The sequence below is a fragment of the Acinonyx jubatus genome, chromosome A2 (genome assembly GCF_027475565.1).
Source record: "Acinonyx jubatus isolate Ajub_Pintada_27869175 chromosome A2, VMU_Ajub_asm_v1.0, whole genome shotgun sequence".
Lineage (NCBI taxonomy): Eukaryota > Metazoa > Chordata > Mammalia > Carnivora > Felidae > Acinonyx > Acinonyx jubatus.
Window position 1 is genome coordinate 28,694,489 of NC_069383.1, and position 25,752 is coordinate 28,720,240.

Genomic DNA, 25,752 nt, shown 5'->3' on the forward strand with positions numbered 1-25,752 from the left:
AGGAATTTTTAACAAGGCAGAGGTTCTGGAAACAATACTATAACCCAGAGAGTTAGTCATTATAGAATGCCAGACATTTTGGTGGGCAGAGGTGGGATATGTGAGTAATGTTTCGGAAGATGTGACAAATCACAAATCTGTCACATGGAAGCCTTTTGAGTTGTGTAAAATTTACCCAGTGTTTTTTCAATTTAGGTGCTTTATATAATTCTTTGCAGTATCCTAATTACAGTGGCACTAAATTTCATGCTTAACTGTTAATGTATATTAATTATTGATATTTATAATTCTGTCATTGTAGCCAAGTTTTGCAGTGATACCCAGGAACACTTCAATTATTTATAATACTCGGGACTTCAGAAAGCATGAGAATGTGGTATTCTTTGCTACAAAAGTAATTTAGGTGGTATTGTAATTTAGCAATGTCAATAGATATTTTATGGGATAAGTAGGGTTTGTTCATAGAATTTTTTGTGAGAAACATTAAACAGAAACACTGGAATGTCTTCCAATATGAAAAAAAATTCAGATGTGCTTGAGCACAAAATATTTAACTTTTCTGTTCTATATATTCACATCCTAGATTATCTTTCGGTTTTTAGCATCTTGAATCCCTTTTGAGTTGTCTTGAGTTTTCTTGGACATCTGTTTTGTGAATCTAAATTTTCTCCTGCAAAATGGAACTGATAATAGTCTTAAACATTAACAAAGAGTAAATAAGGACTCTTCTAGTTGGCTTGGCTCTAGGTCTTTGTGTGGGCAGGAGATGGAGTAGAGCCAAAGGCACCCCAATAGACAGTTCTAGGACCAAAATGCAAATTCTGTGGCCTGAATTGCATGGTTACTTCACTCTTGAGGAATCTTTATGTATATGCATTTGGTATAGGATAGGTTTTCTCTTGAGACCAATGCATTCTGTGGGGATACTTGACATCTGGTCACCAGTGAGTGATACTATGCAGCGACCCTTCTCCATTCCTGTGGTTTGGTTGTATTTGGAGGTTCGGTTTGTGTGGCCAGAGTCTTTCCATGTTGATTTGAATTGCTTTAAGTTTTTACAATATGGCATTCTGGGTTTTTTTTGTTTGTTTGTTTTTTGTTTTTTTTGGTTTTGTTTTGTTTTGTTTTTTTTTGCTTTCTTAAACTTGTAGACTTGGTATATAAAGCCACCTTCTTTAAGATTCAGGCAGGTTAAGGTTAGATTGTATGTGAAGGCTAACTTTCCTGGGCATGGTGTGAAGGAGAGCATGCTTTAGATTTTTTTAAGGTATATTTTGAGAGAGAATACAAGTGGGTGATGGACAGAGAGAGAGGGTGAGATCGAATCCCAAGCAGGCTCTGCACTCTCAGTGTGGAACCCAAAGCAGGACTCAAACTCACAAACCAGGAGATCATGACCTGAGCCAAAACTAAGAGTAGGATGCTTAACTGAGCCACCCAGGTGACCCTAATTTCTACCACACTATGTATGCTCAGCCTTCTACCTCAGTAGAATGCATGGCTAAACCTTAGGTTCTGTATGTTAATTCCCCATGCTCTGGAAAAGTATATTCTGTATTATTTCTCATGAGAAATTTGCTTTATTTATAAGCATTTGTGTGTTAGATGCTTTCCAAGCAGACAAGAAGATGTACAACTTAAGAAGTTCCTGTATCTTAAACTAGGACTCATAATTACACTAACCAGAAGATAAACGTTTTTTTTTTTTTTTTTGGTCATGAATAAAAATCTAAAAGTTGCTTGTAGTCCTACCCTGTGTATCTTGCATGTCTGTTTTTCCATTTTGTTAGTTGAACATACAATTTTACGAGTTAAATCTAAGCAGTATGTTGTGTAAATAAACCTTAATCCACTGATGCCTCTGTACATTTGTTTTAGTTAGGTAGATGTCTTAACTCATGGGTACCAGATCCAATAATCCTCTAACCTAGCTGAACATCAGACCCTCAGGAATTTAGAGTAGCTTTCCAGGTCCCTGTATTCAGAAGTTGAAATAGTAGGTCTTCAGTATCTGTATTTCTGAAAAAGCTTTCAAAGATTGTGATGAGCCAGGTTTCAGAAACTCCCCAGTTTTTCATGGTTTAAAAATAATCACACATGCCTCTTAGTGGTGTCTCCTCTATTTGTCCAGTTTTCATCTTGCACAGCATATTGAGTTGTGTTGTAAAGATTTCCTTGTGAGCTTTCTTTTCAGATAGCACTGAAAAGATAAAGAAGTTGGAGGTGACAGTTACAGTGACACATTGTCAGGTCCTAAGAGGCAGAGGAATACAAGGCAATCCAAAGAACAAAGGGAAGATGTTATCAAAGCCTCAGTGAGTTAGAAGGTAGAATGCAAATACAACTATAGGATACCCAGGGACACTGGGATTTTAGGTAAACTGTGAATAACATTTGACATAAGTATCCCAGGCATTTCATAGGACATACTTCTAAAAACTACCCTAAATACGTGTTTAACATAAGTATTTTATCATTACCCATTGCTTATCTGAAATTCAAATTTATTGGGACATCCTATATTTGGCAGCCTTACCTAGAAGCACACTGGTATGAAAGGAGGACATGCTATATGCTTAGACTCAACAGCATAGCCAAAAGTGGCCGTTCAACTAAATTAGCTCTAGAAGCAGTTTTTATTTTAAGATCCCTTATTTTCTTGTTTTTAGTTACTTGAAAACTAGCTTTGTAGTTGACAGAATAAACTATTTGCTTTTCTTCTTTTTTTTTTTAATGCATTATTTTGAGAGAGGGAGAGAGTGTGTGCCGTGTGTGTGTGTGTGAGCTGGGGAGGGGCAGAGACGGAAGGAGAGGACTGTGCTGTCAGGGCAGAGCTCCACGTGGAGCTTGATCTCATGAACCTCCAGAAGACCTGAGCCAATACCAACAGTCCGATGCTTAACCGACTGAGTTCTCCAGGTGCCCCCATTTGCTTTTTCTTAGTGGGGAAATGCTTACATAGTTTTTTGTTTGGTTTGACCTCACTGTGTACAAGTGTACTATCTACTTTTATCTACCAGCAGCATTCTGCACATGAATTGAAAATTGCTTTTAAAATCTAAAAATCTAAAGCACATGTCATCCCAGTCTATGTGTTCAGTTCTTTTAATGCTAATCTTGAAGAGGTTTTTGGGGGGATTTTGTGTGTGTGTTTTTTTTTAAACTGTTTAATTTTCACCAATCCTTGAATTTGCTGATAACAAATGTTAAGCCCTGAAGTTGAGGTAGTATAGCATGCTTTACTGGCTAAAATTCTGGTAGATTGTTCTCTTGAAAGGAGTAGTAATGTGATCTTTGCAGTTATCAACAGGGGTTAAATTCTTAAAGTTGCTGCTAAGATTTCTGTTTGAGGTACACACTAGGACTTTATGTGTTAGGGAAATTAGCCAGGCATTTGAACATAGAAGGCTTTATCTCTTCTCTGCATCTTTCCATTCCAAGCCTCCTTTTCGGAAAGGTCAGGAAGAATGACAGTTCTAGTTGGCCTACATCATAGTCCTTCTGTAGCTACAGTTCTTCCCTAACCAGACCCTTGGATTTATTCAGATATCAGACCCCCATTGTGCGGGAATGACTGGATTCCTCTGGAATCCTCAGGGTGACTGACTCTGGATCCGTCCATCGTGATACTACCCCTTCCCTTACTTCAGGGATTTCTTCAGGAATAGATCCATGAATCCTTACTGGATAGTAACATGTAGGTAGAAATACTACATGTAAGGGTGTGCTGATTCTGGGAAAGTTGTCTCTACCCCCCCCCCCCCCCCCGCCCCCCGCTCAGAGTAAAAACACTTTCTTTAATGTTTACTTTTTGTGATTTGGAGGATGCCTTGATAGAGTGAACATGGGTTTCTTTGGAGGCAGGGAAGCTGGAGGACAAACCAGCACATGGAGGGATATACCTAGATGTAAGAGGCCTACTAAACCCTTGATAACTTCGTTGAGTGACTTAGTTAACTGATCTGGAACCCTCTTGTCTTGAGATGTGCGATGATAAACCCCTATTTTGTCTAATAGGCCCTTTTGAGTTGGAGCTTGTGTAACTTTCAGTCTAATGCACTCTTACCAAATTAAAGGAGTTAAAGAGGATATTCTCTCACTGGGGTTGGCCCCACTGGGTGTGTCAGGGATGGGTCAACCAAGATGACAAGCTGAAAGTTTCCTCCTCCCCCCCCCCCTTTTTTTTTTTTTAACAGATAGCCTTTGCTCATCCATGATGTATCTGTTTTAGAAAGAAAGCAAAAACTTCAAACATTTCTGGGGAAAGCAAATGTATATCCTATTTTCTTTTAAAAGCAGCTATCCCAGAGCACTTATTAGCTCCTGGAAAAGGCCATTGTGTGGCTTGGAGCTGGTCAGCTTGTTTAAGCTTTTAGACAAGTACACAGTTGTCTGCAGCAGAGTCTGTCCAAATTCTTTGTGACGAATATAAAATCTCTGTTTCTTCAGCATACGGAACTTTGCCATGAAATACCAGATGGTACCAAGGCACAGAGTTCTTCCTGCCGGAGAACAATATTCTCTGCAAAACAGAACTACTCACACTGCAGCTCAGCAAAGAAAGACTTTGGTATTTCTTAGGTCCTCACTGAGTCTGACCATGCTTACTTAGACAACACACAGTCCTGGAATTTTAAGGCTGTCCCCTACTCCTCATTCAGTTATGTCACTGGTAGTGTCTTTTTTTTTTTTTTTTAATGCTTATTTTTGAGAGACAGATGTGGCACGAGTGGGGAGGGGCAGAGAGAGGGAGGGAGACACAGAATCTGAAGCAGGCCCCAGGCTCTGAGCTGTCAGCGCAGAGCCCGATGCATGGTGAGATCATGACCTGAGCTGAAGTCGGACGCTCAGCCGACTGAGCCACCCAGGCGCCCTGCTAGTGTCCTTTGCCAATGGTTGTGACAGGATACATGCCCAGAAAAGCAGTGTAGTGCATTATGATCTCCTCTTCCACTCTAGATTTTTTTCCAGTGTTGATGACTTTGTATCAGCAAACACTGTACTTAGCGGGAATGGGGATACATAGATGACTGACATCCCTGTGTAAGGAATGTGTACTCGAGTGAGGAGAAAACCATGCTATGCAAATGATAGGGTACACAGAAGGTTTCTTGGAGGTTTTGTTTGGGTTCCTTTCTAAAGGGAGAAAGGAAATCTAGGCAGAGTGGACTAACCTGTGTTGAACAAGCATGGTGGGATAATGATACGGAGGGAAAGAGAAGAGCTTTTAAGGGGCGCCTGGGTAGCTCAGTTGGTTGAATGTCTGACTTCGGCTCAGGTCATGATCTCACAGTCTGAGTTCGAGCCCCACGTCAGGCTCTGTGCTGACAGCTCAGAGCCTGGAGCCTGCTTCAAATTCTGTCTCTCCCTCTCTCTCTGCTCCTCCCCTGCTCGTGCTCTCTCTCCAAAAAAAAAAAAAAAAAGCTTTTACTCAACTTGCCAGGCTGATCAAATCTTGTGATGGCTTTGCCAGGCTCTGATGGTCTTGTATCTTGACACTGGTATGAAGAATGATTTGCTCAAGAAGAAACTCAAAAGGTAGCCAGTGGCTAAGAGTGTGCTAGTCAGATGCACCTGACTCTGCCTCCAAATTATGTGAGTTGGGTCTTTCTTATCTGGGTCTTAGCTTCATATTTGACACAAGGAACCTACCTCATGGGTGCTTGGAATAACCCTTGTAAAGAGGTTAGAAATGTGCTTACTATGTGGTAAGTGGTCAATTAGTATTAGCTATTCCTAGGTATTAATTACATGTTTATCAGGGGTGTTCAAGGGGAAGTCCTATTGTTTAAAAAGGGCAATCCCCTTATCTCCCTTGACATGGTCTACTAGACTTATTTGTAGGAAGACAGGACTGCTTCTGACTTTGCAGGTGGTGAGGTGACTGAACATGTGCTGGACTACTTCCTATTTTCTGCCTTTCTAACCTAGTTCATCTCCAAGATGTCTTTTGGGAAGTCTTGTATACTCATAGTCATCTCTGACTTGCTTGATTCCAACAGATCGTTAAGGCTGTTATTATAATTGGCATATTAGTCAGGGTTCTCTAGAGAAGTAGAGCTCATAGTATATCTATATATATCTATGGGATTTGTTACAGGAATTGGCTCACACAATTATGAAGGCTGAGAAGTCCCATAATCTTCCCTCCGTAAGCTGCAGGGCCAGGAAAGTTGGTATGTTCAGTGAGTCCAAAGGCCCAAGAACCAGGAGCCGTGATGTTTAAGAGCAGGAAAAGATGGATGTCACAGCTCAAGAAGAGAGAGAATTCACCTTTTATCAGCTTGTTTCTATTCAGGCTCTCAGTGAATCAGATGATACCTGCTCATACTGGTGAGGGTGGATCTCTTTATTCAGTGTACTGAATCAAATCTTCATCTCTTCCAAAAACACTTCCATAGACCTACCGAGAAACCGTATTTTACCAGCTATCTGTCAAGTGGGCAGATAAAAAAAATATCCTCACGATTAGTTTGCATTTGCTTGTGATGAGCTGCTATTATTTGGGACCATTAAAGGTGTTCATAGGTCCATCTCCTTCTGAATCATGGGTGAAACTGATGCTCTAATGAGTAAGAAGGTCCTAAAGCAGATTGTCGAAAGATAATGACCAACAAAATTTGGCAGTTGGCTCTCTTAACCTATATTCATGTTCAGGAATATGAAAGTCTTATTGAATAACTGCACACTTGGTTGTCTTTGGTAAGATAAACTGAATGGAGACTTAGAGTCAAACAACATGTCAGTGGGATAGGCAGCATGTAGGGATAAAATACAACTCATAGACTTGGATTCAGGATACCTAGATTATGATCTTGCTTCTGTGACCTAACGGGTTATGTACCTTAACCTTTAAGACTGTTTTCTCATCTAAAATATGACTAATAATACCTACTTTGCTCTTTGACAGTGAAAAAACACTAGACAAATACTTAAGTTTTTTGCCTTTTAGGCTCTTGTGTTCTTCTGAATCAGTCATACCCTAAGACTGCCACAAGCCACGTACTGGGGGTCTGCTATTTGGCAGGATGTAGCATGGACTTGTTCATCTGTCATCAATGAACACCTGACCATCACACACATTTCTTTCTACCAGTGTGTCTGATTGAACTAAAATGGGAGCCGTGTAAGTAACTTAAAATTTTCCAGTGGTGCTTTAAAAACAGATGAAGGTCATTTTAATAAGTCATTCTGTATATACAAAATGTCTTTCAATATATAACCGATATGCAAGTATTGGTGAGATGGTTCATATTTTTTATTGTACTGTTTGAAATCTTGTATGTGTTTTAGACTCTTGGACCACATGTCAACTTGGACCAGCCACATTTTAGTTGCTTGGTGGCCAGGTGTGGTTATGTACTGGACAGCATAGCTCTGGGCAGTCTATTTTTAATGGTCCATCTGCATCCATCTTAAGATTGGTTTTTGTCTCTGGTCTCTGCCACTGTGGAAACAAAATCCCCATGTATTTCTAAAATAATAGGTAACAGTTCAAAGCGTTTAATGTGTGTTAAGCAGTTTTTCCCCATTACTGGGAACAGCCTTATTGTAGATTGCTACCATCCTCATTGTGTAGATAAGGAACTGGAGACCTTGAGGGTAAGTGACCTGAAGAGCCTACAAATTGTGGGGGATCCTGGAAACAAAGGCAGTCGGGCACTGCAGCCTGTTATCTTTATTACTGTCGTTTGTCATGTAAAACCTTGTTAATGAGTAGGTGAACCTGTCTGATAAGCTGTTGTCTGATCTGTTGTGATGGATTGAAGTAGTCTTGAGGTGTTATGATTGCATGATAAGCCAACATTTTTGTGGGGGTAGGTGAGCGTGAGAGTGGAGGATGTAGCTGTCCTGGTAAGGAATAGTGTCATAGCGGCTGGTATATGTTTGTTCATTTGTTCATTCTTAAAAAAAACAAACATGTTCTGTGTGTTAAAATCATGTTCTTATCCTGATGTGGATTTTATTCTAGTGGGGAGACTTTAATAAGCAAAAGAAAACATACAAGCTACCTGTGACACAATGGACAGTGATAAACACCTCTTAACTGGTTGGGGGTGGGGGGGGGGTGGAGAGTGACTGAGCAAAAACAGTATGGTGATTAGAAAGAATATAGGCTTTAGACCAGGATACTGGTTTACATTCTTCCCCTGCCCCTTTATCAGATGTGAAGTTAGGCAAAGTGCTTAACTTCTTTGGGCTTAATTTCCTCATGTGTAAAATGAAGATGAACACTTTATAGGAGACTAAGGAAGATTGAATGAAACACGTGTGGAATGTGTTTAGTGCAACAAGGAAATTGATGGAATTCATGGATTTAACTTGTCTAGGTCCAGTATTTACTAGCATCCCCCTACACCCTCCAATCCCATCATGGCATGTAATTTTGCTGAGGCTTGAATTTGACTTAGGAGGCCAGTGAGAATGGGGATAGAAGTAGTTCACTTAGTGGCTAAGACTAGCCTGCAGCCTGTCTATTCAGAGGGATTTTGCTCTTTCAACTCATGACTGTATACATTTCATTATAAAATGTTTTAAAGCAGATTTGGGGCTTTTTAATACCCACTTTCAATACTGTGGACAATAGAATTCAGTCTGGCAGATAGCTTTATTTTTAGCCTCCATCAGGCACTTAAACCCTAGGCTTCACTGTTCATGGGGTGAAGTTTACTAGATGGTTTTTTGTTTGTTTGTTTTTACATAAAATAACATATGGAATGAATATTCTATTTCAGAACTAAGATAACCTTACCAGCAAGGGATGGCATTTTCACCCTGGTTGGGTATCTCACCGGGATTTGTATCAGTTAGGATTTGTTTCATTGCTATATTGATAATGAACTCTAGATAAGAGTGATCGGTATATAGAGGCTTATTTCCCTTTTACATAAAGGAAATTGGGGTGTAGATGGTCCAGGGTTACAGTGGCTCTTCCACATCAAAAAGGGCATCAGGCTCTTTCTATCTTCCACCATTTTTACGGGCCAACCTGAGAGTTACTGCAAACACCTCAAATTCCAGTCAATAGGAAAAGAGGAAAGAGATAAAAATTGGCTTTTCAGCTACCTTTTAGGGTATCCTGCAAGTTGCACACACTTGCTTACATCTCTTAAGCCTTAACTTGGAAATACTAGATGAAGCTGTTGTTTGTAGTCTTAGCTAGGAGTATTCACTGTTCCAAATATCTGTGCTTACAGAAGGGGGCAAGAAAAGTTATTTGGCTAGGAAACTAATAGCAATGCCTTCCACGGGCTTTATAACTTACGAGACCTGGCCACAGTCCCTCTGTTTTTCTACTGATAGGCAGTTTGGAGAGGTTTGTGGTTTTGGAAACATGGAAGGTGTGGATTATTTTGCCCTAATAGTGTCTTTTTTTTTTTTTTTTTTTTTTGGAGAGAGAGTGTGCATACGAGTGGGGGAGGGGCAGAGGAACAGGGAGATCAAATCTCATCCAGACGCCATGTCCAGCACAGACCCTGTCACTGCAGTGGATCTCAGGACCCGAGACCAAGACCTGAGCGAAAACCAAGAGTGGGATGCTTATCTGACTGAGTCACCCTAGGCGCCTCGCCCCAATGGTTTTGTGTAGATCTTTTTGACTGCCAGAATGTTGGTAGGGAGGGAAAAATGAAAATAGCATCTCTACTTTAGTCGTCTTCTGTTAATATCTTTTAGTATATCTCACTAATAGGCATTAAAGCTATGCTTGTGTATTTCAGAGACCATCTGTGCCTGGAGTAAATCCTTTCATTTTCTTGAAAAATATTTGTTAGTATCTCTTTGAGGTATGCATACACTGTGACCCATTCTCCAATCCTAGAGGGAGGTACCATACCCACTAGTCACCTGCCACTTTGCTTTGGAATCTGTGGTCACTTTTATGTGGATGTCATACAGCCCCACCATGAGTGTGAAGGCTCTTGATGGGGAGCACAGGTCAGGACAGGCTTTGCACAGCAGTGCTTGCTGCATTCCCAAATTCCTGACTAACATAAATGGCTGGTTTCCTGCTGTAGTCAAGATGCTGATGTAAGTCTTCAGTTGGTCATGACTTAGAGTGAAAATGCTAGAATCTAATTTGAAAATGAAGGAAAAAAACACCTAAGAAACATAAAACATATCTGAACTTTGAAAATTGTTTTTTCTGTGGCAGTTGTTATGGATAAATTATCACTGCCAGCCAGAAGTCGTAAAACTTAGCTTTTGCTGTCAGTATTCAGAATGTTCTGTTTATAAGCCTAATCTCTTGGCTGTATTTAGATATTTGCAAGGATATTTATGTTCTAGTTTCTGCAATTTAATTTCATATAAAAAGCTCTCTAAAAATTCCCGTTGGATAATTTTTGCATCAGAGTTTTCTCTATTTGAAAAACGTTATGCATTCATTGGTAAGTATACTCTTGTGAAGGCAGTATATGGACAAAACTGAAATATAGGATGAATCCTAATAAAGTCAGCTACCCTGAAGAATGTTAATCGATTGTGTCAAACTTGGGTGAATCCATGTAATGACAGGTTTCCTGTTTCTTAATCCTCAGCGGAAGGTTTCTTAAAATGACTCCCCCAGTTGAAGACTACAGATACCACCTTATGTTAGTGGACATAAAGCTAGGAGTGTTATTTGGTCATTGGGTGAAGGAATTAGAATTCTAATAAAATATTAATCAACTGGAATAGTAGACCAAATCTAGCAAGATGAAACATGGCTTAATGAAACGCAGGTAAGAATGTTATAGAAATTTTTGTTTATAAGCATGATGTGAGTCAGTTGATGTGACTGCCAAGAAGAGTTCATTTGTTTTTGGTTTGAATTAAGAGTGATTAGAATGTGGGAAGTGGTCCCCCCCTTCTGTGTTGCCCACACTGTCTTAGGAGAATTATGATCAGTTGGCTCAGTATTTTTAAGACGGACATTACTATTGTTATGAGCTCTGTTTGTATGTTACATCTTCCAATGTGCTTTTTTTATACTTACCTATAATGAACTTCTATTTAATGGTTGAATGTTTAATTTATGAAGAAACCTTTAGGGTGTTGGGGAACTGGCAGACTTTATCCTGGAAAGGCAAAGACTCACAAATAAGCCAGTACCTGTTTTCCAGCTCCTGAACAGCTATGTTGAAGAAAGTAATGTTTAGTCTGTTTTGTCCTGGTGCTAGAACTAGGATTGTGTGAAAGTCCTAAGGGAAGGGAAGCAAATTTCAATTCTTGAAAATTTGTATAGGCTTCATTGTGAGGCAATGAAGGTGTGTGTTAGCTTTAATAGACTCCAAGGGAGGCTGAGAGATGACTTCATAGGGATTTTGTAAAGTTTAACGCATTGATCAGAATATTAAATAAGATGACTGCTACAGTTTTATTCTGAGTTTGTTGTTGTTTTTTTTTTTTTCCTGGTCTAGAGATGTTAGACCCAAAACCCAAAAACCCAAAAATCAACAACAACAAAAAAAGTGGGACTGTCAAGTTCAAATCTTTCACTTGAAAGTAGAACTGAAAAATCAGGTCATCTGTTGTCCAGTCTCCCTGCAGGATGATGAGATCTAAACTATATGCAATGGATTGTAATTGTTCTGTGTTAAAACATGTGGAAAGTTGCTCTCATAGCTTATTTTAAATCTAAATTAAAATTTGAGTGAAGAGTCCTATGAGTTAAAATCTAAAATAAATATAGCAGTATAGGTTGAAAAGTCTTTTTTTACTTTTTTTCCATCTGTCCAGTGCCCATAGCCATCCTTCTCTAGTTTCCATCTGCGTGTGGAAACATATTCACATGCGTGTTCTAATTTTTCCCCTTTTCAATGGGAGTGGTGGCTTATTTTTATACCCTGTTCTATAACTAGCTTCCTTCCCCCAAGATATTTTGCAGATCTTTTCATATCCATACAGAAGAGAACTTTTTTCTTTTTATAGAGCAAATAGTATTGCCACTGTTTGGATATAGCATTTATTAGCCCTCTATTTATGAAAATTTAGGCTGTTAGCTTTTTTCTGCTTTTTGCTGCCACTGAGTGGAGGGGTGGGGGATGACCAGCTGCTACTGTGCTAGAAGCTAAAATTGGCCCGAATTAAACACAATTTACATTCAAGTTTTCCCCTGTAAGTTGCAAGCCCTCAGTAGACTCCAGAATTCCAAAATATTTATATCAGACAGAAACTGCCAATGCAATTGTAGGCTAGGTGGGAGAGATTTCTGGTGCTTCCCACTCCACCATCTTCCCAGAATCCTTCCTCTGTCATGTAGATCTAATTTGCATTTTACTTATTATGAATGAAGTTAGGCATGCTTTTTCATAGCTTAAGAGTCATTTCTCTGGATATATCCATTTGGTCTGTTTCTCTGTTGTCAGATTCTTACAGTGTCTGGGATTTGTGTTTGGAAATTAGCTCTTTAAGATAGGAGTTACATGTATTTTCCTCACCCCTCATTGGTCTTTTTCTAACTTTTTTGCCTATGATTTTTTTGCCAGGGAGAATTTATGTTTAGTGTATTTGTAATTAAATTTATGACTTGCAGATTTGCATTCATGGTTAGAAAGATCTTTTCACATGCTAGTGTTTAAAAGAATTTTCTTCTTCATGCACGTCTACGTTTTCATGTTTTTATGTTAAAAGTTTTAATTTGGACTGTAACAGTGTGTGTGATGATACAATTTAATTTTTTTCTGTTTGGCTACCCACTTATTGTAACCCCATTCATTAAATAGACCATCTTTTGAGTGTACTTAGACCTAATTCTTTGGTTTATTCCATTAGTCTTTATCTGTTGATGTGTAATATTTATTTTGATAATGCAAATAGATTTTAGGGAACTCTACTTTCTAAACAGCTATCTCTGCTGCTAGATTTTAAATTTAATTTCCTTTTTTCCCCTCCGTATCTTTTGTGGAAATATAGACTTCTATACTAAAAAAGTACTTTATTGACTTTTTTTTTTTATATATATTACTGTAATGGTGGCTGTCATTTTAGGTCTTAAATGTAACTGCAGTAATTGTTAAAAAAAAGTTGAAGTTGGATATTTAGCTAGATGCCTCTGGCCTGTTTATGAACTATACCAATGGTGTTGGAGTTTCTAAGAAGACTGTTTTCTCAGATATCATGTACCTAATTGGTATTCATGAATTTTCCATGCCGTAATCCCCCAAAAGAAGTAACTCATTGGTACAATGGCACAATAAACACTGTAAAGAACAAAATGCATCTGATAAGACAATTGAATGAAGAAGTCTCCAGTTTTTGAAAGCTATTTACTTTATATATATATATATATATAATGTGTGTATAAAATGGGTGTGTATAAATGTATAAAATACATAAAATATATATATCTCAAATGAGGGAGATGGGGGAGAAAGCTCAGTAAGATCTCTTCCAGTTCGTTGTCATTTGCACATTTTTCCATGTTCATTGTGTTACCTGGACACTTGGTTTGCAAGTTGAAGCCCTTGCTGGCAGTTCGTGGGCTTGGCAGCTAATGTGCTCTCAACAACTGCTGTCCTGTTTCCAGCTGGTCCTTTTGTGTGAGCCATGCTTCAAGAGCTGAAGTCGTGGACTCCATTTTCCTTGCCAGTACTTACACACAAAAGGTCCCTGCTTTGATTTTCCTTATGTTATAAAGCGGAAAGTGTAATATAATGGTGATAGTTCTGCATTTGAGCTTGGTTTAGCTTTCCCTAAAATGAAGGAGATAAGGTTTAAAAAAAAATGGAGTGGTATTTCTTCTCTGCTGCTCAGGGCAAGAGGTTTCTTACGCTGGGGTACAATAGGACGTTTCTGTGTAAGTCTGTCACTACCAGCAGCATTTTCTCTAGAAACTGTCTTATTTGTTAGATTCCTGAATAAAACCCCCTTTCTTTTGAAAGCGCTTGTCTTTCCTATTGGAATGGCATCTTAATAAGCCTTTTGAACAGATTTAAACTTAGGGCACATCAGCCTTCTTTTGGAAGCCAAATCGTTGCAGTTTATTTAGCCTTCCTTCCTAATCCTTTTTTAATCATTTTATCTTTAGCATATTTCTAAATGTTTCATATCTCTCTGTAGAATCCAGAACTGGAATGAGTTCTTTAATAGTCTGATGAGGAATGAATGAAATGGAAAGATCACTTTTTCCTGTTCCTTATGTATGTTGGCATTGTGGGTTTTTTTTGTTTTTTTTGTTTTTGTTTTTTTTTTCCCCTGCAAGACTGTTCTCTCAGCAGATAAGCACTTTCAACTGCTGTGGGACCTACTGTGCCCCACCTCTAGTGAAGTCTGTGCCCTGTATTCTGGGCTGGCTTCAGGGGCAGTTGTACAGGGCTCCATGCTTCAAAGGGCCCATGCTTGGTGGAAAGTGCTGTTACTACTGTCTTGAAATCCTTCAATTTTTAATAACGGGCTCCTGAGTCTCCTATTGCCTTGAGCCCTACAAACAGCTGACTCTGCTTGTCACTGACGACTATAGGACATAGTTGGTAAGTCATGGTTCATGTCCCACACACCTTTAGTAATCATTATGGCAGCCAGACCCAGGGTGAGGAAATCTGGCTGTGAACTTGAACTCCCCTCTGTGGCGTATAGCTCTTGCTTGGTATGCTTCTATAAGGCATGCTCTGTCTGCCTGTTGCCTCTCTGTTCTCTGGATTTGTCTTCCAATCAATTCTTTATCTCCCCTCAAGCATTGAGATATGTTCATGGAATTCAAATTTGTGCCATCCAAAAAATGTTCTTTCCAGAGGATACTTTCTGAGGGTCCTCTGTCCTTTGCAGTCTTCCAGTTAGTCTTCATCTAAGGTGGCTGTTGTTCACTCACTTCCAAGGACCCTCGTTCTCTCTGCTCTGACAGCTGGCAATTTTGCACAACAGTTCATTTCTCATCCGAACTTTAGATTTTACCTGTTTCTACAAAGAGACCAGGGTAGTAAACCTAGGAGCTCCATCTGGCATAGAAACTTGTATCACCTTGCAATGTTAGGATTCCAGAGTATGGGGAAGTGAATTGGAAATGTTTTAAAATTGAGCCATAGTATAAGTAGTAGGAGTTGTTAGCTTTTTTTTTTTTTTTTTTTTTTTTTTAACAAAGAGCTAATTCTAGGTGTCAGATCTAACTTCTGGCTATTAAAATTTTTATGAATTGTCACATTTCTCAGATTGGCTGATTTTTCAGCTAATTCCCTCTTTTTCTTCTAGCTTAACAAGCAACAATTGCAGTTACTGAAAGAAAGGTTCCAGGCCTTCCTCAACGGAGAAACTCAAATTGTGGCTGATGAAGCATTTTGCAATGCAGTTCGGAGTTACTATGAGGTAAGTTTAAAGAGCTTTGTTTTTGATATTTTGATGCTTCTTAGAAAGATTTTTAAAAATGGCTTTCCTATTTTAAGGAACTCACTGGTATGATAGGAAGGCTGTGAGTTTGCAACCTTCCTGAAAGCATTGTCAAATTTATTTTACAATTTAAAAACTCTAATTCCACAACCTGGCTTGGAGAGATAAACAGAATTGGAAATTATGCACATCTTTTCAGGAGAAGTAAACTGTTTAGAAAAATTTTCTGGCAGTGATTGATACAGGTTGAGTATAGCTATCTTTGGGTCCACATGTCTAAATTATCCTTTTTAATCAGAATTTTAATAGTAAATTACTATCTTGTACCATTGTGTGCCCTAAGCTTTATAATTAAGGCTGGTACTAATTTCAATAGGATAAACTGAATTCTTTTTTCTTCCTGGAGGAATAATACTACCAATACCACCTTGCTTATTCTGATTTTAGTTTGTGATTCATCAGGAATTCTCTGTGGATTTCCTGTGAGCACCAGTTTTCACACATGGTCATTAACTGCTTCAGTGAGTTGCCAGTAGATATTAAATTTAGAGAAATCCCTTTTTATCCTAAGCATTTCAGAGTCATTGGTGGGGGTGGGGATGCATTCCTTTTGCTGTGTAGACAGTCGAAATCTTTAGCTGTAGAAGCAGAACATGCGAACTAGTAAAAGGAAAATGTGGAGATGCGGTAGGTCAGAACTTGCCTGATGCAGGGAATATCTTTGCATGAAAAATCACTGGATGTACAGATAATTGGTTGCATTTGTCATTTACTGGTAGGCGTTCAGAGGTCCCTCATGCCACCTGAGGGAGGTTTGTATTAGCCCAAGACTTGGCCTTGTTGAGTTGTATGAACGTGTGGAAGTCTTGCTTACCAAATGTGTGTATGGCATGGATCTCATGACAGCAATGACGTGTCCAACTGGATCTTGACTCAAAATATCTTAAAGTATAGGATATATGAAATATATATAAATATATATAAATAAATAAAATATATATGAAATATAAGGACCTGTAGTAGTAGCCTCATGTAATGAAAGAATAGCCAAAGGTCTGTGTTCAAGATGAAGGAAATGGAGGTTCTGGAAAGTAATTTGTGTTAAAAAAGAAACAAAAACAAAAATGGGGTGCCTGGGTGGCTCAGTCGGTTGAGTGTCCGACTTCGGCTCGTGTCATGATCTCACGGTTTGTGGGTTCGAGCCCCACGTCGGGCTCTTGTGCTGATGGCTTGGACCCTGGAGCCTGCTTTGGATTCCGTGTCTCCCTTTCTCACTGCCACTCTCCCATTTGTGCTCTGTCTCAAGAATAAACAAACATTAAAATTTTTTTTTAATGTAATTTAAAAAATCAACCGGCTCATTTTTGGTTTGGGGAAATGTAGTGTGGCCACTGGCTATGTTAACATTAGGAAAAACTGAGTCTGGGTGAGGGGAGTGTGTGAGAGCGTGCAGTACTATATCTGCAATTTGCGTGTAAATCTGAAATTATTCCAAAGTAAAGTATATTCCAAAATAAGTTATTAAGCACATTAAAAAGCATAATGTGATATGGTCACTCTTTGACAAGAGGCACACTTAAGCTGTGACACTGGAGAGATTGAATTGTAATGAAAGTGTGTCCTCATTGTATCCTACATGGGGATTTTGTTCTCTTGGTATCCTGTATAAAGATGTGGACAAATTTAGGGTTATCATGTTTGGAACATATCACATGTAGGTTGTTTCAAGAAGTGAGAAATGTTTAGTCAGGAGATGGATTAGGTGTCTGTGGAGCCAACAGCAAAACTAGCCTAAGGTGGAAACTAAAGTGGGGAGATGCCAACCTAACATCAGAGTTTTGTTGCACGCCCCAAATGCAGAATGGCTGGTGAGAGCAGCATCACCAGAGGCTAGCTTCTGGCTACACTTGCACATCACTTGGGAGGCATATTGCACAAACCGGTCCTGGAACTTTGCCCTGGACTTTGTGAGTCAGAATTTCAGAATCTGTCCTTACCAAAGCTCCTCAGGTGGTTCTCCTGCAGTTGTTACGTTTCTAAACAATGGAATTAGATGATGATTTTCTGGGATTGTTGCAAAAAGAGTCCCAAGAACTGAAGAGGTGGTTGGACTGGGTGACCAAGCATTTTCTAGTCTTCTGGATACTATTTCTAGCCAGCGTGAGACTGTATCCACCTTGCCTTTGTGCAACTCTCAAAGCCGTGTTAAGATTGGTGATATTAATCGTGTTTATGGAGGCTGCATTCCTGATTTACATTTGGGAGTTATTCTCAAGGTGGCACACAGTTGGTATTTAAACTCTTCAACAGGGGTATTTTGTGGGGTAAATACGGCAAAAAAAACTTTGCAGTTTTTTTCCTCAGAAGTCCTATTTTTGTACATATGCTGTGACTAACAGTGCTGGTAGCCTCTGGTACCTTTATGAGGTATTTTTTATGGCTCAATAAAAATCCCTAATTTTTTCTTCCAGTGTCTCTAGTAAAGAGTACACATATTACCCACAAATGAGAGGTTAGAAACTAAATCTCACAGATGTTATAGGACTTGTCTGGTAAGCATCTGGGTTAAACCTGAACCTAGATGTTCAGAAACATTCTGATAGAGCTGTTTCACGGTTGCCATTTTGAATACACCTGTGTCAGGTAGTATGTGTGAAGCACTTCAAAAAATACTTTATTTTTTTTAAAATGTTTTTCTTTATTTTTGAGACAGAGACAGAGCATGAGCAGGGGAGGGGCAGAGAGAGAGGGAGACACAGAAGCCAAAGCAGGCACCAGGCTCTGAGCTGTCAGCACAGAGCCAAACGCGGGGCTCAAACTCAGAACTGTGAGATCATGACCTGAGCTGAAGTCAGACATCTCACCGACTGAGCTACCCAGGCGCTCCCCAAAATTATTTTTATTCTTGAATAAACCTTTTAAACAGACTTCATCTCATTTTAGAAATGAAACTGACAAGTGTCAAAATCTGTATTGCTAATTAGTAGCACAACTAAAACCTCTCTTTCCATTAAAGCTTTTTTCTTTTTTTGAGCATGAGACAGTGTAAGTGGGGGAGGGGCAGAGAATGAGCGGGGTGGAGAGAGAGAATCCCAAGCAGGTTCTGAGCTGTCAGTGTTGAGCCCTAGGCAGGGCTCTCTCACGAACCATGAGATCATGACCTGAGCCAAAATCCAAAGCCAGATGCTTAACCAACTGAGCTGCCCAGTTGCTCCTCCCCTAAAGTTTTTTTTTTTTAAACATTTATTCATTTTTGAGAGATGGAGACACATACATCATGAGTGGGGGATGGGCAGAGAGAGGGAGACACAGAATCCGAAGCAGGCTCCGAGCTGTCAGTACAGAGCCCCAAGTGGGGCTCGAACCCACCAACCCTTGAGATTGTGACTTGAGCTGAAAATGGACACTCAACAGACTGAGCCCCCCAGGCACCCCTCCCCTAAAGCTTTTTAGAAGTAGATTTTAATTCACTGTATTTTGAGAAACATGTTGAACTAGATCTTACAACTACTAGAATAGGTGTTTCCTGAAGGATCTGTTTTTGTCCTGGTCATCATTGTATCCCCAGTGTGTAGAACACAAATGCATTCAGCAGCTATTTGTTGGCTAAGTGAAGGAGTATCGTAGCACCTATTTCTCTATGTAGAAATTGCTTATTTTCCCGCACAACAGTATTTTTCTAAGAGTATTGTTTCAGTATTGCGATGGAATTTGCTTTGGTTATAAATGTTCTCATTCATGATTTGTTCTTCAGAAGTTGCAATTACTTGGGCACCTGGGTGGCTCAGTTGGTTAAGCTTCTGACTGTAAGTCATTATCTCATGGTCCCTGAGTTGGAGCCCCTCATCCAGCTCTTTGTTTACAGCTCAGAGCCTTTGGATTCTGTGTCTCCCTCTCTCTGCCCCTCTTCTGCTCATGCTCTCTCTCTCAAAAACCAATTAAAAAAAAACCCCAAAAACCAGATTTCAGATAGTTTAGAAGTCTGGTTGAATTTTCATGTTCTAACTTAGTATTCTATGATTCTATGATCTATGTTTTGGCTTCTCACATCCTTTGAGGTCTGTTTTCAGAGATACTTTGTTGTTTGCTATATATAATTGTTTTCAACTAATCTTATCAGTAGTAATTTTCTCATTTATTAGGTTCTGTAGCCTTTAGCTGCAATGGCCATTTCTAAGTATGATAGGCATGAAAAACCCTAATAAATGTGTATTACCAATAAAACTGATAGTACATCTTCATACTTTGTGAACCAAAGTTCTCCCAAAGTCTGTATGCTACTGACTTTATTTTTATTTTTTTAGTTTCATAAATGCTATTTAGTGATTTTTTATGGCATCTTTTCCAGCTTGGTTTTATCTTTTTTGTAATTTTTAATTTTTAATTTTTTTTAAAGACCAGAGTTACCTGCCTGGTTTTTGTTTTGCTTGTAACTTCAGATATTTGGTTTGCATTACTTTTTAGCAACTGGATCTTAATATGACTCAAAATACACATTTCTTCAAGGTACATTCATTACTTTAAAAGATAATTTCTTTCAACTAGATCATGACAGGATTGGGATTTGGTATTTCATGTGGTGCCTTCTTGGGTGTGCTTCTTCAGGTCTTTGTTTTAATAAATACCATGAATACTATTCAGTGTGTCACTTACACAGAATTATATATTATGAAGGTAATGATTCCTATTGGACAACATAATTTTTATCACATCGATTTTAATAAGATGTCTTAAGTTTGGCTTAAATACTGGCCTATGAAGTACTAAGAGTAAGTCTGTTTTTGAAATCGCACCAGTCTCTCTCACCATAAAGCTAAGCATAATTAGAAAACTGTATCCAGGCATCTAAACCACCTAACGAGGCAGCCATACGGTACAGAGGGACCAGAACGGGAAAGAGGAAAATGGCACGTAGTGTATATAGCTACTTAATAAAAGTTAGCACTTATTCTCTTGATAATTTCGTCACTGCTAATGGTTGTTAGATTCTACCGGGCTTTTTTTAATTGAAATTTTCTTCAGGTTTTTTGTTTTGTTGTTTTTTCTTATTTTTTTAATTTTTTTTAACTGCTGCAGGTAACTTATTGTCTGGAGGAGAGCATAAATGGATATTAAGTCTATGTATTTGTTTTTTCTTGCCTTTTTTTTTTGCATTTTGCTTTTCAATTTAGGAAACTTCAGCTGATTCTGGGAATGGGGAAACATAAGTTTTATTACAACATAAAACTTTCCAACTTCTTCTTCCCATCAGATACATGCTTGTTTCACAAGACTCAAGTGGACTTTATCCAAATACAACCAATGACAGTGTGATTTATAACAGATATGTGGGAAAGTAAATGGCTTTTCTCAGAAATTTCCAAGAGTATACAAATTGCTTACTACTTGCTTTCAGCCCAACAAGCTTTCAAGTTCTGTTAGTGTGGGAGAAGGTAAAAAAAAAAAAAAAAAAAAAAAAAACCAAGATGTTGGAGCTTTTCTTTGTGGGTTGGTTTTCTTCACAACTTTTCAGAAAGGGTGTGATTTTTTCTATTACTTCCACTTGTTTATGTTCTCTTCTGGTTCTGAAGAATGGACGAGGGTTACAGGGGCATTTAGTGTTTAAAAATTGCCAAAAATATATTGACGTTAGTCTTGCCCCCACCATCACGACCACCACCATGTGCTCTCCAAAATTTCTACTTGCTAGTAAGAAAAAATGAAAATTCTTTCACTAACTTAAATTTCTCTTCAGTGTTGTTCAAATTTCATATAAAATGAAAAATTACTTTCATCTCAAAATATAGTGAGCTCTAATTTTCGCCCTTTTATAGCATACTTTTATTTAAAATGCATTTTTAAATTCTTAGATTCAGAAAATGTCTACTTTATTGAAGAACACTTGTGAGTAGAAGTAATACATGTTTATGTTAGAGAATTAAAAACTAAACAGGAAAATTTGCTATCCTAAAACTGGTAAAAAAAAAAAAATATAGTACTATTTAAAAAAAAAAAAACAAATTATCACCTGTAATTGCAAAACCTGTAAATAACTCCTTTCAACAGTTTAGCGTTTCTCTTTTATACATAAGAAACTGGAATCATTTGAATTTCCTTATGTACTACTATGTCAAGAGTATTTTTTTTTAAGTTTATTTTGAGAGGGAGTGGGGAGGCAATGAAGGGGAGAGAGGATACCAAGCAGGCTCCATGCTGACAGCATGGAGCACAGTGCGGGGCTCAAACTCATGAACTGTGAGATCATGAACTGAGCTGAAACTGAGAGTCATCGGTCGTCGAATGCTTAACTGACTGAGCCACCCAGGCACCCCTGTCATGAGCATTCTTTAACAGCAAATGTTCACCATAAACATGGTTTTAAATAGGTGCATAATACATACACCATTGATAAAAATAAAACCCATGTATCTTTTAATTTTCTTAATAGATGTTCCAGCTTTTTCCATTTTTAGCTATTAAAGTACTGAAATGGTCATTCATACTCATTTATTTTTGATAAATTTCTGCAGGTGGTATTATGGGATGATCTGAAATGAGCATTGTTTACTCTCCATACCAGTTACTAAATTGCCCTCAAAAGTAGTAATAACTTGTGGTAAAAACAATGAGAGCCTCATTTTTAAAAAATGTTTATTTTTAATGTGTTTATTTCTGAGACAGAGAAAGACAGCATGAGTAGGGGAGGGGCAGAGAGAGAGGAAGACACAGAATCTGAAGCAGGCTCCAGGCTCTGAGCTGTCAGCACAGCCCGACACGGGGCTCGAACTCACAGACTGTGAGATCATGACCTGAGCTGAAGTCAGATGCCCAACCGACTGAGCCACCCAGGCGCCCCTAAAAATGTTTGTTTTTGAGAGTGCATACAAGCAGGCAAGGTGCAGAAAGAGGGAGACACAGAATCTGAAGCAGGTTCTAGACTCTAGGCTGTCAGCACAGAGCCCAACACGGGGCTCGAACAGATGAACTGTGAGATCATGGACTTGAGCCAAAGTCGGACGCTTCACAGACGGAGCCATCCAGGCACCCAGAGAGTGCCAGTTTTTTCCTTCACACTTGGTATTACCATAAAATGAATGCCAGCTATTTGGTTCACTTATTTCTGTTTTACTAGTGTGGTTTTGACAGTCTCTATTGGTCATTCATATTTCTTGAATTACCTGTTCATATCCTTTGTCCATTTTTCCATTTGGATATTCTGTCAAATACTGAGTTTATGGGTGTTTTTTATGCAGCAAGAAAACTATTAATCCTTTGTTATGCTGTGGTCATTTATCTTTTTTTTTTTTTTTTTTTTTTTTTTTTTTTGAACGTTTCCTTACCTCCAGTAGTGATTCATTTCCTGTTCTGGTGGAATGAAAGACTTGTTCACATACAGAGTAGAACCTATACCCTATTTTGTTAGCTTTGGATTTTCTTCTTCAAAAATCACTTGTGACTGTGCTTTCCATCATACTTCCAGCTACTGCCTTTCTTTGCTCTGTCAGTAGCTAATATTGGTGTAACTCCTGTCACTGCTGTGCCTGAAGGGGGAAGATGATCTCAGACTGCTTCTAATTGCACAAGTCCCTGAAGGGTAATTTGTGTCTTGCTACTTTTCCTTTCTTTGTCCTGTGTGCTCTTACATCTCCAAAATGAAAAGAACAAATAGAGGAGCATGGCTTGATACTATTGTCCTCAGACAAATACCTGAGCCATAGTTTTGAATTCTTAGATAAACACATTAAGACAAAGCAAAACGATCTTTCTCGTCCAGAACACCAAGGAACTTCGGCCTGCTTCTTCCATGGAAATTGGGGTATGTGTTCCTGTTACGTAAAAATTAAGTGCAGGAGTGCCTGGCTGGATCAGGCAGTAGAGCATAGGGCATTTAATCTCAGGGTTATGAGTTTAAGCCCCACACTGTGTGTAGAGCTTTTTAAAAGGTTGACCTCAAGGATTGCCTGTTGTGGTCCAGGTAGAGGTGACAGTGACCTATGAACTAGAATGAGAACCCTGGAGGTGAAGATCAATGGAAAGACTGGGATCTGTTTGGAGGATAGAGATTATTAATCTCTGACCTTGATACTTGACCCCCCCATCTTCACCTCAATGATAACATTGTCACATATTACAAGTATAGATATTTAATGGTTTGTGAAAACTGAGAGCGTTTTAGTGCATTTTTGTCTTGTTTTATGTAATTACTGTCGTTATTTTAGAGTTAACCTGTACAGCCTGAGTGTTCCTTTGTCTAGCGTGTGCCAACTAAAAGGAGAGAGAGGCTGAGCAGGCCTGCATTTAAATATTTTGATGAAAGTTTCTTTATCATTTTACTTTGGGATAGAAAGATTTACTTTTCATATTCCAAGGGATGTTTGACCTGTCAAAATCTTTTACAATGTGAAATAATGCCATGGAAAAGGCCTATTTTTTCATAGGGAATTGACGATTGCTGAGTAAACCAAGATTGGCAGCCTGTGGCAGGAGGGTGTAAAAAAAGGTCAGCACATTCACAGATGAAATCCAGTAACCGGTAATGAGAAGTGAGGTTTTAAATTTGCATTGAGCTCTGCGGATCACATTGCGTTTGCTATTTTTGATATTAGCCATTTTATTTCACATCACATTTTCTTAAATTCTAAGGATGGCATTTTCAATTAACTATTCTGTAAGAATCTGGAAAATGTTTTCATGTCTGAGATTCCTATTTCTGTTCAGGGGAGCTTCCTTGATGCTCTCTGTCAGTGAGTTTTGTAGACCTGCCTACCTTCTTGATGGCATCCATTTCATGGTGAAGAAGGGTTAGTCTATAGATTGTATGATTTTGTTGTTTGAAGGTAGGTGATGTTTGAAGCAAATCTGGTTTGACCATTTTCCTCCTCTTCACATGTTTTTAGAAGAAATTGTCTTTGTTTTTCAAGCTCATATAACGTATTTGTGGTAGAGGGCATGGTTAGACCTTTATCTCTTAACTCTTAATGTTGTTTACATTTTAAGACAACGATATTGTATCTTTACCATGGGCTATGGGTTAGTAGACCTAGTGCAGCTTTCCAGTTTGGCTGGTGATTTGGAAATTTAATCCAAGCCAGGTAGCCACAAAGAACAGAAATACCTATGGCTTACTTCAGGCCAGCATTCTCTAATCCCCAAACCCAGTGTGAGAGTTCTCCATTTAGGGTTACCACATGACAAAGGTAGACTTTTGAGCTTTGCCCTATCTCAGGTGCTTTTTTTTTTTATATTAAATTTTAAAAATTTACATCCAAGTTAGCATGTAGTGCAACAGTGGTTTTAGGGCTAGATTCCTTAATGCTCCTTACCCATTTAGCCCATCCCCCCCTCCCACAACCCCTCCAGTAACCTTCTGTTTGTTCTCCATGTTTAAGAGTCTCTTATGTTTCGTCCCCCTCCCTGTTTCTACATTATTTTTGCTTCCTTTCCCTTGTGTTCATCTGTTCTGTGTCTTAAAGTCCTCATATGAGTGACATCATATGATACTTGTCTTTCTCTAATTTTGTTTAGCATAATACCCTCTTGTTCCATCCACATAGCTGCAAATGGCAAGATTTCATTCTTTTTGATTGCTGAGTAATACTCCATTGTATATATATGTATACACCACATCTTCTTTATCCATTCATCCATCAGTGGACATTTGGGCTCTTTCCATACTTTGGCTATTGTTGATAGTGCTGCTATAAATATTGGGGTGCTTGTGTCCCTTCAAAACAGCATATCAGGTGCTTATTTTTGAGTCACACCACAGGCATGTTCTACTTTGGCCTAACATCATGATCCAGGAAGAATTTAGACCTATGTTGGTCCAACTATCATGCTTTCTATCAGGCACTCGGTTCTTTCAATAAAATGCAAGTCAGCAAAGCCATATCCTCCTCCCGGGAAAATTCCACATTAGTGCTTAGAGAATCTGACTGGTCTCACTGCTGGTGCTTTGTGATGGATGAGCTGTTGGGTCACAGATTACATTTTTTAAGGGAAATGCTCTTTAAGTGTCTTTGAGAAGCTGTTTAGTGTCATTTGTTAAATTATGTCACCCTAAGGTTAACATGTCTTTGAAAAACTATTGTGCTTTGATTTACCTAATTAGGCAAGTTATATCTTATGTGGATCGTTTTTTGGTATCAGAAAGTTGTTTCTAATTCTACAGTTAATTTCTTTGATTACCTGGAGCATTTTTCAATTTTCAAAAAGTTTCAGGAGTTAAATAATCCCTTTCCCTGATGCTTTAATGACCCTGAAAGCATCAAGACGCTTTGTGGTTACTTAAATGTCACTCTTAAGTCGAATGCCTTTCCTCTGCTTATCTTCTGTCAGGTTTACTCATTAGAACTTTTTAGCGTTGAACTTCTATTTATTTTTAAGGGAGGGACAGAGAGAGAGAGGGAGACACAGAATCTGAAGCAGGATCCAGGCTCTGAGCTGTCAGCATGGAGCCCGATGTGGAGCTTG

The 25,752-nt window shown here is 38.7% G+C and overlaps 1 protein-coding gene across 15 annotated transcripts in view; it reads left to right on the top strand.

Annotated features, from left to right (window-relative positions):
* Positions 1 to 25,752, top strand: part of CADPS2 (calcium dependent secretion activator 2) — a 535,106-nt gene that overhangs the window by 107,515 nt on the left and 401,839 nt on the right. For all 15 annotated transcript variants that reach the window (XM_053218157.1, XM_053218160.1, XM_053218152.1 and 12 more), the window contains exon 2: positions 15,166 to 15,279. In XM_053218157.1, coding sequence (XP_053074132.1) covers positions 15,166 to 15,279 — 114 coding nt within the window. The remainder of the gene's footprint in view (positions 1 to 15,165; positions 15,280 to 25,752) is intronic.